Source organism: Coregonus lavaretus (assembly GCF_964263955.1).
Source record: "Coregonus lavaretus genome assembly, chromosome: 25".
Classification (NCBI taxonomy): Eukaryota; Metazoa; Chordata; class Actinopteri; order Salmoniformes; family Salmonidae; genus Coregonus; species Coregonus lavaretus.
The window spans coordinates 13,096,095-13,109,693 of NC_140012.1; the positions used below are offsets into that span (position 1 = coordinate 13,096,095).

The following is a 13,599-nucleotide window of genomic DNA, read 5'->3' on the forward strand; positions in this document are numbered from 1 at the left end:
TAACCACACCAGCCCCTCCACATGTGGCTTCTTCACCTGTGGAATCGTCTGAAACCAGCCACCCAGACAGCTGATGAAACTGTAGGTTTATACATCTGAAGAATTTCTGCTCAAACTGTCAGAAACCGTCTCATGGAAGCTCATCTGCATGCTCGTTGTCCTCACCAGGGTCTTGACCAGACTGCTGTTAGGCGTCGTAACTTACTTCAGTGGGAAAATGCTCACCTTAGATGGCCACTGGCACACTGGAGAAGTGTGCTCTTCACGGATGAATCCCAGTTTCAACTATACTGGGCAGATGGCGTCGTGTGGGTGAGCGGTTTGCTGATGTCAACATTGTGAACAGAGTGCCCCATGGTGGCGATGGGGTTATGGTATGGGCAGGCATAAGCTTAGGAAAACGAACATAATTGCATTTTCTCGATGGCAATTTGAATGCACAGAGATACCATGATGAGATCCTGAGGCCCATTGTCGTGCCATTCATCCGCCGCCATCACCTCTTGTTTCAGGATGATAATGCACGGCCCCATGTCACAAGGATCTGTACACAATTCCTGGAAGCTGAAAATGTCCCATTTCTTCCATGGCCTACATACTCACCAGACATGTCACCCATTGAGCATGTTTGGGATGCTCCAGATCGACGTGTACGACAGCGTGTTACAGTTCCCACCAATATCCAGTAACTTTGCACGTCCATTGAAGAGGAGTGGGACAACAATCCACAGGCCACAATCAACAGCCTGATCAACTCTATGTGAAGGATATGTGTCACGCTGCATGAGGCAAATAGTGGTCACACCAGATACTTACTGGTTTACTGATCCATGCCACTACATTTTTTAAAGGTATCTGTGACCAACAGATGCATATCTGTATTCCCAGTCATGTGAAATCAATAGATTAGGGCCTAATGCATTTATTTCAATTGACTGATTTCCTTATATGAACTGTAACTCAGTAAAATCTCAGAAATTGTTGCATGTTGCATTCATATTTTTGTTCAGTGTATTTTTTTCATACATAATTTTAAAGCCTACATGTAGCCTACCATTTGTATTCTACATTTATACCTTTGCTTATTCGATCTGGTCACTAACATAGGCCTATGGCATTGCACTAAATTCTTGTTTAAAAAAAACCATATTCTGTGCTTCAGAATCAAAAAGTCCCCCGTCTTGTTGACCAATGACCAGTCATCAGCATTGGCATGCAAAGGCAGGTGCACATATCCAGAGATTAGTGACCAGAAAGCACTTGTTTATATGTTTCGGTTTTGCATGGCAAAAACAGAGTAGCCTACCTACATTAATATTATCCACTTAAAGTACTGTTTAGCAATCTGCTACGGAAGCATATTTGCCACAACAATAGGCTACCTGGTGATTTCATTGCTAATTTTCATATTTGTGATAGGTTTGGGTGGGTGGCAGGTAGCCTAGCGGTTAAGAGCACTGGGCCAGTAACCGAAAGGTCGCTGGTTCAAATCTCAGAGCCAGCAAGGTGAATAAATCTGCCTTTCTGCACTTCAGCAAGGCAATTAACCCCCAAATACAACTGCGTGGATGTCGATTAAGGCATTGCCCGCACCTATCTGATTCAGAGGGGTTGGGTTAAATGCGGGAAGACACATTTCAGTTGAATGCAATTAATTGTGCAACTGACTAGGTATCCCTTTTCCCTTATAATTATATACCTCAGTGGTGGTACTGGCTATCTAAAGATAGCTGTAACATCGCACTACTTTCAACACTTATTCTGGCGAATTGTGAGGAAGAAACAGGCTACAGACAGATCATGCGTTCCATCCGATCCTACAACCTCCGCTGCATACAGTACAGGTAGGCCATATGATCCTGCTTGCTCTGGACTTAAGAGAAGTGACAATGTGACATGATATCCCTAGTTGATATTGACTCAAAATGCAGGTGTAAAACGCAGTTTATATCTATATCGGGTCAAAAAGTTAAAAAACCACTGAGCTGTATTTGCTGTACAGCTATAGGATCGGGTGCAGTGCAAACGTCAAATTGTAGGGAGAGGATTGCCATAAATTAATATGCAGCTCCCCAAAAAATTGTTGATCAAGAATATTAACTGTTTACTTTGCAGACTCACCAGCAATGGAGCATCAAGCAACAATTACTAGCATAGGCCTACTGGTGTTTTGGTATGTCAACATTTCTTGAAATTGATAATTTACCTATGAAGCTTGCATTTGTAATTTGTTGTTAAAATTAATTATTGCATGATCAAAATGTGTTGTAGACATAATAATGCAAAGTCTTTCTGGTATCCTCGATAAATAGAGAAAGATTGTCTATTTATGTTTGTAGTTGAACAAGTCATTGCCTGTATTGATTTTATTTTACTTGACTTGAGACTTGACTTGAAAAATCTTGTGACTTGACTTGCTCTCAGAATGCAGGACTTGGACTTGACTCGACACTCGACACAATTCTACTTGGGACTCGACTTGAGACTTGCTTGTGACTCGAGACTTGCTTGTGACTCGAATAATAGTGACTTGGTCCCACCTCTGGTGAAAAGCCACAATCATCTGGGCACATTTCATGTTTTTAGTGGGCATGAAGCAATTATTGTGGACTGGATGTCTCAACAGGTGGATTTGTTAGTGCGTACAGAGATCCTGGGGAGTGTGACGTCATCCACTGGAATGGCTGTTGTTAGACCTAGCTCTGAGCTGTAGCTGTTAAGAAGGCGACAAGTGTTTTTCTGAAATGATACAAACCCATTCAGAATACCAATTCAGGAAAATCTAATGTTTATATGAATTCAGGCAAATCTAATGTTTATATGAACTGGAATATGTTCAAGACTCGTTTCCAGCCAGGTGTGATGCATACACAAGCACGCACACACAATGAGTGCACATTGCTCCTGGGTGCTTCACAGCAGTAACAGATGCATGCCAAAGCTAACTGTGAGCTCAGGCTTTACTAGTCCAGTGGGGTTTGTTGGCAGTCTCTGTAGCTAAAGTTTCTTTGCTGCGTCTCTCTCTTCCTTCCCCAGTCTGTCTGACTGCCCTTTCAACACGCCTGTCCGTCCCTGATAGATGTCCCTCCCTACATGATATGATTACATAATCACAGAAATCTAAGCGCTCTGTGTGTAGATACAGAATCTGCTTCGGGCGGAGAAGCAAATATCAATTCTGCCTCCCACCAGAGGTGAAATTAAGCTTGACACTGTGGCTAACGAGCCCTGGTGCAGGTGCACCTCTCCCCCTATCTCTGTTTCTCACAATCGCTCTCTATCCCACTTTCTGTCTCTCTCTTGCTCTCTCTGGCTGGCTGTCACTTTCTCTTGCTTTCTGTCTCTCTCTTCTCTTTATCGCTCTAACCTTGTCTGAAGACCTAGAAAGCAAATGATTGCATCTGGATCAGACACGCGGCTAGACTTTGAGTCTAGCTGCATTTACATTTGACTTTTCAGTACAGAATGCTGACGACAAAGGTTCGGTACCAGTAGGTAATACTCTCCTCCTCAAACCCCCCTACTCCTCACATCAATAGAAATGTGTCAGGACTCGGGCCGGGCTCTCCAGAGAGTTACTGGTTCTGATGTCAGGGAATGCTGCCATGCTGTTCCATGCCCCACTTCTAATGATGCCAAGGGTTAGTGTGTGAACAGGAAGAGCTAGGGGAGGAAGAAACTAATTTACCAAGAAAGAGTTAGAATAATAAGTTAGAAGAGGGAGAATAAGGCAGATTTATTGACAAGGAGAGAGACAGTTGAGAGATAAATGTACTGATCAACTCTGTGTGACATTTGGACAGCTAAGAGCGACAGATGGAAATATGTTGACAGATGAGGGAGAGGTAGAGGATCCATGTTGCTTCCTTCAGTACTCCAATGACTGATGGGTTAAATCCAGGGTAGTATTGCATAGCCGTCTATAAGCACTCACGAATGCACTCACAAATGCACGCACGCACTTATGCACACAAACACACACACACACACACACACACACATACACAGAGCTTCCCAACAGCAGGGTCAGGGGACTGAGGGGAATACATCTGGGTCCAGAACAATTAAACAACTGCTGGATGAAGGAAGGTGCCATACTGAATGGATAGATGGGGCCTTAGTGGACAATTAAAACACCACCTGGCCCAAGTGACACATCTTTAGTTTTACTCTCAGTTGACAACATTGCTGGTAAATTGGTCTGAATTGTGCTTTCACTAGCGTGATGTTTGTAATTATAAGGAGTGGATTCACTAGTGTCTCATTTATCAAGTAAATGTTTATCATATTACAAACAGTGCATTCGGAAAGCATTCACACCCATTCCGTTTTTCCACATTTTGTTACGTTACAGCCTTATTCTAAAATGTATTAAATGTATTGTTTTCCTCATCAGTCTACACACAATACCCCATAATGACAAAGTGAAAACAGGTTTTTAGAAAATGTTGCACATTTATTAAAAATAAAAAAACAAATCCTTGAGATGTTTCTACAACTTGATTGGAGTCCACCTGTGGTAAATTCAATTGATTGGACATGTTTTGGAAAGGCACATACCTGTCTATATAAGGTCCCACAGTTGACAGTGCATGTCAGAGCAAAAACCAAGCCATGAGGTCGAAGGAATCGTCCATAGAGCTCCGAGACAGGATTGTGTCGAGGCACAGATCTGGGAAGGGTACCAAAAAATGTCTGCAGCATTGATGGTCGCCAAGAACACAGTGGCCTCCATCATTCTTAAATGGAAGAATTTTGGAACCACCAAGACTCTTCCTAGAGCTGGCAGCCCGGCCAAACTGAGCAATCGGGGGAGAAGGGCCTTGGTCAGGGAGGTGACCAAGAACCCGATGGTTACTCTGACAGAGCTCCAGAGTTCCTCTGGAGATGGGAGAACCTTCCAGAAGGACAACCATCTCTGCAGCACTCCACCAATCAGGCCTTTATGGTAGAGTGGCCAGACAGAAGCCACTCCTCAGTAAAAGGCACATGGAGTTTGCCAAAAGGCACCTAAAGGACTCTCAGACCGTGAGAAACAAGATTCTCTGGTCTGATGAAACCATGATTGAACTCTTTGGCCTGAATGCCAAGCGTCACATCTGGAGTAAACCTGGCACCATCCCTAATGTGAAACATGGTGGTGGCAGCATCATGGTGGTGGATATCATTGCGTTTGTACGTGATCCTCTCACAGTCCGCCCAGGTGGAGAATTCTACTCCCTTGCTAAGAAAACAATACCCTCGCTGGATGAGGCCACAATTCAAACTGAGCTGATTGAATTCCAGACATCGAACCAAATCAGGGATGCACTCAGGAGTGCAGTTTTTGGTGGCATGCTCAGAGGAATACAGCACAATAAAGAAACTTGCATTTTATGTGCTAACAATGTTTGAATTGACTTACACCTGCGAGTCCTCATTTACCTCTATGAAGGATTGCCTGCGCATCAAAATCACATCCATCTCACGCGACAGCCTATATGACTGTATTTATTAAATACTAACATTATTCTGAGTTCTTATCCAGGGATATTTAGGTCTCAAGCTGACAGTATTTTCTGTTTGTTCTGTCATTACAGGAGCAGGCTATCCCGATACAGACATTCAGATACAGACATCACCTTTTTTTCTTTAAATGGTTTTATGTAGGACGCTACATTTTTGGCCAGTTGCAATTGTAAGTAGGCCTAATAAAGGAAAATCCCACTTATGTTAGGCCAGATTTTTTTTAATGCTGTTAAGCCTCATAGCCTACCTCAGCTAGTTAAGTGATTTTATGTAGGCCTAGGCTTGGAAGAAATAGACTCAAATTAAGCCCTCTTGTTGTTTGTAAAGTCAAATTAAAATGAAGATTATTGTTGAAATGAATTACTCGACAGGTGTAGGTTGTCTCCAACTGTTGCTGTGCAACACTTGCATAACAAGTTAGCTATATTTTCAGCCCCAGGCTCTGTTCACCTCCTATTGATTTACGTTTCAGCACCACAAAATGGTCCGCTGCCTGCTTTATTAGTTGACTGTCTCCTGCATTCTCTCTCCTCATGAATGATGTTAAAATGTAACTTTTGCATTATTTAGGTAGTGTAACTTCCTTCTTGGGACATTGCATTTGGGAGTTTTTGCATCTCGGGTCAGATTTTTTTTTATTATTATAAATAAAATAAAATAAATATATATATATATATATATATATATATATATATATATATATATATATTCATAATTAATTTGGGGGGGCAAATCATTTTGCTTGCGGGCCGCCCATTGGGGAACCCTGGAGTAAAGGGTCTGAATACTTATGTACTCAAAATGTGATATTTAATTTTTTGATTTTCTTTTACATTTGCAAACATTTCTAAACACCTGTTTTTGTTTTGTCATTATGGGATATTGTGTGTAGATTGATGAGAAAACAACAACCATTTAATCCATTTTAGAATATGGCTGTAACGTAACAAAATCTGGAAAAAGTCAAGGGGTCTGAATACTTTCCAAATGCACTGTATATAATCTAGCATCGTGTTTTGTACTTGAGTGCACTTCATTTTGTGAAGTATGACACCCCTCCAACATGGTGTGCATCGTTTTGTAAGACACTGAGGATTGTTCTGAATTATTCAAACAGTGGCTGGCTATTGAGAATGGTCTAAAAATAAGCAACCTCTCTCTCTCTCCCCTTCTCCCTCCGTCGTTCTGTCCCTCCATCCCTTCCTCCCTCAGTCTCTCTCTTCATCATTTTTAATCTCTCTGCCATAACAACATCACCTCACCTGAGAGTTTCTCCACTCTCTGCGTACATGTTACACGGGATATTAGATGTGATGGATCACAGATAAGCAGTATCAAACTCTCCTCCGGCGTAGTAAATCAAGATTAATATATACTTTTGGGGACGCCAGAGTTGTGAAATTGAACAGATGAAAATATATTGCCAGTGTGATAACAAAGGACAATGTGTGCACACTGTAATAATAACCCTCGTCCACTCACTACCGCCACACCTGCTGAATGATGATTGTGTCCCGGGCCACAAATGTTATTACTGGAACTGGACTGGACACTTAAATATTTCCTACTGAAACACTGCACACACACAGCATAAAAGCACACACACACACACTGAGCTGAGCTTCCATTCCTGGCACCTCACTTTCTAAGTTGCCACAAGATGGCAGAGAGAAGGCAACATCTTATAAGTTCCAACCGACTTTTTCTATTTAGTGACTTTTTTTTCACATTTATCTTAACTTCTTTGAGACAGAAAGTTCATACTATTATCACATATGACTGCCAAGCACTTCTGGACATCAGATCAACAGTTACTAACCTCGATTTTGACTTCAAGTCTGACTTCAACTCTGACTCAGCTGTTCCCTTGTTCATAATGGACCCCATTCCTTTGTTTCATTGGCTACTAAAACCCCCAGGCGTAGATGTGGTAGATGAGCTGGCATCCTGGTGAGACTGAGACGAAGAGAAAATCGAGTGTCACTCCTCTCCATTATATTGACAAATGTCGGCAAATCAGACCATGACTCTATTCTCCTGCTTCCTGTTTACAAACAAAAGCTCATACATGAAGTACCAGTGACACGCTCAATACGGAAGTGGTCCAATGAAGCAGACGTGAGGCTACAAGACTGTTTTGCTAGTGCAGACTGGGATATGTTCCGGGATTCTTCCAGTAGCATTGAGGAGTTTACGACATCAGTCACAAGCTTCATCAATAAGTGCATAGACGACGTTGTCCCCACAGTGACTATACGAACGTATCCAAACCAAAAACCATGGATTACAGGCAATATCGACGCTGGGCTTAAGGCTAGAGCTACTGCTTACAAGGAACGGGACACTGACATTGACACATACAAGAAAGCCTGCTACAACCTCAAGAAGGACAATATAAGAGGAAGGTGGAATCCTATTACACCGACTCTGACGCTCGTCATATGTGGCAGGGCTTTCAGAATATAACGGATTACAAAGGGAAACCCAGCCGTGAGATGCCCAGTGATACAGAACTCCCAAATAAGCTAAATGCCTTTAATGCACGCTTCGAGGAATACAACATTGAGTCTTGCATGAAAGCTCCTGTTGTTCCAGATGATGACTGTGTGATCTCGTTCCCCGTGGCCAATGTGAATAAAACTTTTAAACAGGTTAACACTTGCAAGTCCACCAAGCCAGTTCTCAAAGCATGCACAGACCAGCTGGCAAATGTCTTCACAGACATTTTCAATCTCTCCTTGTCTCAGACCACCATTGTCCCTGTTTCCAAGAACTCCAAGGTAACCTGCCTAAATGACTATTGCACTGTAGCACTCACATCTGTAATTATGAAGTGCTTTGAAAAGGCTGGTCATGACACACAATAAAACCATCCCAGACACTGTGGACCCACTCCAATTCACATACCGCCCCAACAGATCCACAGATGACGCAATCTCAACAGTACTTCACATTGCCCTCTCCCACCTGGACAAGAGGGGAAATAACTGTGAGAATGCTGTTCATAGACTCACAATTATATACAGAGCCATGATCACATGGAACTCCCGTCTCCAATTACTCAAGCAAACAACACAATTACCTTTAAAAAACTGATTAAACAACGTCTCATGGAACGGCGGGGACTGTGATTGGACACACACACAAACACACACAGACACACTCTAACACACATATTTTTTTGTTGTTGTATTGTTTGTATATCATTGTATTTTAAATGTGTTACTGTCCTTGTCTATCAGTGTATCAGTGTTTTGTTAATTGCCATGTTTTTGTTTTTTTGTGGACCCCAGGAGGAGTAGCTGCTGCTTCTTCAAAAGCTAATGTGGATTCAAATAAACAAACAAACAATACAAACACACATACACACACACTTTTACACTCATCATATGCTGTTGCGTTTATAATTTTTGTGTGTACTTTGTACCCCTGCACATCTGGTATTGGCACTCCCTGTATATTCATTTGCATTTTAGTCATTTAGCAGGCACTCTTATCCAGGGCGATTTACAGGAGCAATTAGGGTTAGGTGGCATCACACATCCACATATTTCTTTCACCTAGTCGGCTCGCGGATTTCATCCAGCAACCTTTCGGTTACTGACCCAACACACTGTCGCGCCATATAGCAATTTTATTCCTCTTGTGTTACATTATTTTTTATATTTTCTAACTCTGCATCGTTGGTAAGGGCTCGTAAGCAAGCATTTCACGGTAAAGTGTAAACCCGTTGTATTTGGCGCATGTGACAAATAACATTTGATTTCATTTGATTTGACACACACACAGGGTTTTTAGTTGGAGACGTACATAGTCCTACATCCCCCCCACTCCACATCACACTCTACCTGACCCCAATATGAAACGACTCCCACTGGAGAGACATTACAGTGGCAGTAACAATCCACAAAGTCCCTCAGAGTGCTATATCAGCAGTGACTCATAGGACCAGTATATTCAGAGCCAGCTAGCTTGGATAAACCAGACTGAACGCATTGTTTGTCAATGTTTCAGTCTGGTTTAGCCAGGCTAAGAGCCAGCCAGCCAACCAGAGGTAATCAGGGCCATAGCTACAGTGGGGAAAAAAAGTATTTAGTCAGCCACCAATTGTGCAAGTTCTCCCACTTAAAAAGATGAGAGAGGCCTGTAATTTTCATCATAGGTACACGTCAACTATGACAGACAAAATGAGAAACAAAAATCCAGAAAATCACATTGTAGGATTTTTAATGAATTTATTTGCAAATTATGGTGGAAAATAAGTATTTGGTCAATAACAAAAGTTTCTCAATACTTTGTTATATACCCTTTGTTGGCAATGACACAGGTCAAACGTTTTCTGTAAGTCTTCACAAGGTTTTCACACACTTTTGCTTGTATTTTGGCCCATTCCTCCATGCAGATCTTCTCTAGAGCAGTGATGATTTGGGGCTGTCGATGGGCAACACAGACTTTCAACTCCCTCCAAAGATCTTCTATGGGGTTGAGATCTGGAGACTGGCTAGGCCACTCCAGGACCTTGAAATGCTTCTTACGAAGCCACTCCTTCGTTGCCCGGGCGGTGTGTTTGGGATCATTGTCATGCTGAAAGACCCAGCCACGTTTCATCTTCAATGCCCTTGCTGATGGAAGGAGGTTTTCACTCAAAATCTCACGATACATGGCCCCATTCATTCTTTCCTTTACACGGATCAGTCGTCCTGGTCCCTTTGCAGAAAAACAGCCCCAAAGCATGATGTTTCCACCCCCATGCTTCACAGTAGGTATGGTGTTCTTTGGATGCAACTCAGCATTCTTTGTCCTCCAAACACGACGAGTTGAGTTTTTACCAAAAAGTTCTATTTTGGTTTCATCTGACCATATGACATTCTCCCAATCCTCTTCTGGATCATCCAAATGCACTCTAGCAAACTTCAGACGGGCCTGGACATGTACTGGCTTAAGCAGGGGGACATGTCTGGTACTGCAGGATTTGAGTCCCTGGCGGCGTAGTGTGTTACTGATGGTAGGCTTTGTTACTTTGGTCCCAGCTCTCTGCAGGTCATTCACTAGGTCCCCCCGTGTGGTTCTGGGATTTTTGCTCACCGTTCTTGTGATCATTTTGACCCCACAGGGTGAGATCTTGCGTGGAGCCCCAGATCGAGGGAGATTATCAGTGGTCTTGTATGTCTTCCATTTCCAAATAATTGCTCCCACAGTTGATTTCTTCAAACCAAGCTGCTTACCTATTGCAGATTCAGTCTTCCCAGCCTGGTGCAGGTCTACAATTTTGTTTCTGGTGTCCTTTGACAGCTCTTTGGTCTTGGCCATAGTGGAGTTTGGAGTGTGACTGTTTGAGGTTGTGGACAGGTGTCTTTTATACTGATAACAAGTTCAAACAGGTGCCATTAATACAGGTAACGAGTGGAGAACAGAGGAGCCTCTTAAAGAAGAAGTTACAGGTCTGTGAGAGCCAGACATCTTGCTTGTTTGTAGGTGACCAAATACTTATTTTCCACCATAATTTGCAAATAAATTCATTCAAAATCCTACAATGTACATATGAGGATACCGAGGTCCAGACCTAATATTTTTAAGTCGGGGGCTCAACTTACTGTTGAGAGTTAGAATAGTATAATGCTCAAGTTGCAATTTTGAAACTTTGTTGTGCATCATCAGTTTTGTTATATGTCACTCAATGAAAGTCACTCAAGTAGCCCATGTCAGTTAAACATTTTTAGATTGGCAAATTAGTTTAGTTAGTTTAGCCAGCTATCTAAACTTGAAGTAATCATGGCCGAATTATCGACCGGGCACGTGCCCAGGGGCCTTGACCTCCAGGGGGCCCCCATTGATTTTGTTAGCCACTCTCACTCAGATATCATATTAACATAAGTCATGAGTCATTGCAGAACATTTGCTTTTAAAACTACTAAAATTCCCCCCTTGATAAAATGTGTAGAATTAGCTATAAAACTGCAACAACAAAAAAAAGTTATTTAAACCAATGTGATAATGGCTGGGGTAATTTTCCTTGTTTTTGCTGTTCTCCAAATAGCATTTTAGACCTCACTAAAACTCAGACCCTGGCTACGGCCCTGGAGGTAATGTAATTGTTGTCATTGGAGAGGAACAAAGGATGTGTCCCAAATGGCACCCTATTCCCTATATAGTCCACTACCAGGGCCCATAGGGGTCTGGTCAAAATGTAGTGCACTATATAGGGAAAGGGGTGCCATTTGGGAACACAGCCAGGGTGTAGTATTAGTGTAATCTGGCTGTGGTCCCATGCTACAGCTGCAGACACTAGAGTGCTTTTGAGCTTTCCCATCAGAGCCAGGCCGTTGTTTGCAGTGTTTAACGGTTACAGTAATAACTTCCCGTTGATAAGATTGTGTCAGGTCTGCCACTGGGGGGGGATCACCGGGGTTAATTACGTACTCTGGGCAGGCACATCTCCAGTTCCCAAAAGGCACACAGGCATGCTGGCAGGCACACGCACACACACTCACGCACAGAGTCGACAGCCATGAAGACACACAAATTATTTTGAAGCCGTGTTGTGTATAACTTGTTTTAAAATGTAAAAAATATCAAATCTCTCCGCTTTGGCCTTTGTTTGTGGCTTCTCTGCAATAAGCTCTCTCCCTCAATCCCCAAATAGGCCTGATTGTTTTGTAGGTGTTTTGCGATCTTACAACACTTCATATTCAGAAATTGTTATGATTGGACGACATTCGTATCTTTGCCACCTCATTTACCCTGGCGGAAATAATAATGAAGACAAAAAACAACTACCACTGACTGTGATTATTTCCAGTGTAGAATCCCACAGTTTTATGGATGTGTTGACGATTATTGATAGGTGCTTCTGTGTTGAGTTTAACAGCCCGTCCTAATATAATATTCCTTGTTAATGGGAACATAAATACATTTATAAATGGTTTTGATCGGCTTGTCTTTAATGGCATGCTTTTCTTCAGAAACCAGGTGGGGAACACTAGAAAGAGAAGCTTTGCCGCTTATGCTCATGACGTAGTCTATTTGAATGTGACACACCTATAGACTAAAGGCTTTTATACCGATGAAAGCCTTTCTCTCTTTCTCTGCCTGCTTTTAAAGCAGAGCCTTCGTAATGGAGGTGTGAATAGGCTTTGAATACGTGTGAATAAGTACGTACAGTAAATTATCAATTGTTTTTCAAATGTTTTGTTTCAAGGTTTGTTTTTGTTCCAAAATGAATTGATCATAACAGGTTACGTAACGTTATTTCAAGTTGATAAGCAGCACTTGATGTAATTACCCTCTGCTAAAATTATCATAATTAGGTTTTCATAAACAAATAAAAGCAGAGCCAAGTTGATTATTTGTGCATGCCAAAGTATTTCTATCTGACTGTGTACATCTACTGTTGCTGTACCACTGTAGCTCTATAGCAAAAGAGAATTCATTCTCTATAACCTGTTAACCCATGTATGTTTGTTTGTCTCCCTGCCTGTGTTTTTTAGGGCGTAGAGGTGGACCCCCACACAGCCCTGGCCCTGCCCCCAGACTCCAAACAGGCCAAGGAGGAGGACCCCCTGTTCCTAGCCTCAGACGAGATGACAATCAGGATAGGTAGAGCAGGACCGCTCTCAGGCAAGCCTCCCTTCATATACCCACATCATCATCAGCAACTTCCCCATCTACTGTATTTCTCAAACAAACTATGGCAGGGGCTGAACTGAAAAACCACTCAAAACCACCCATCGTGAGTCTCATTTCTCTGATGGCTTGCTTTTGGATATTCTCTCTCTCTCTCCTCTCTCTCTCTCTCTCTCTCTCTCTCTCTCTCTCTCTCTCTCTCTCTCTCTCTCTCTCACACATTCAATTCAAAGGGCTTTATTGGCATGGGAAACATACAGTGCATTCGGAAAGTATGCCCTTTGCTCAGTACTTTGTTGAAGCACCTTTGGCAGCGATTACAGCCTCGAGTCTTCTTGGGTATGACGCTACAATACGCTCTCAGGCAAGCCTCCCTTCATATACCTACATCATCATCAGCAACTTCCCCATCTACTGTATCTCTCAAACAAACTATGGCAGGGGCTCAACTGAAAAACCACTCAAAAC

General features: G+C 42.4%; 1 protein-coding gene across 1 annotated transcript in view; it reads left to right on the forward strand.

The window, feature by feature from the left end:
• LOC311100531 (zinc transporter ZIP11-like) overlaps positions 1–13,599 on the forward strand; it is a gene marked incomplete at its 5' end in the record, with an annotated part of 179,726 nt that overhangs the window by 81,468 nt on the left and 84,659 nt on the right. Inside the window, one exon of the mRNA XM_084141445.1 lies at positions 12,996–13,125. Coding sequence (XP_083997571.1) covers positions 12,996–13,125 — 130 coding nt within the window. The remainder of the gene's footprint in view (positions 1–12,995; positions 13,126–13,599) is intronic.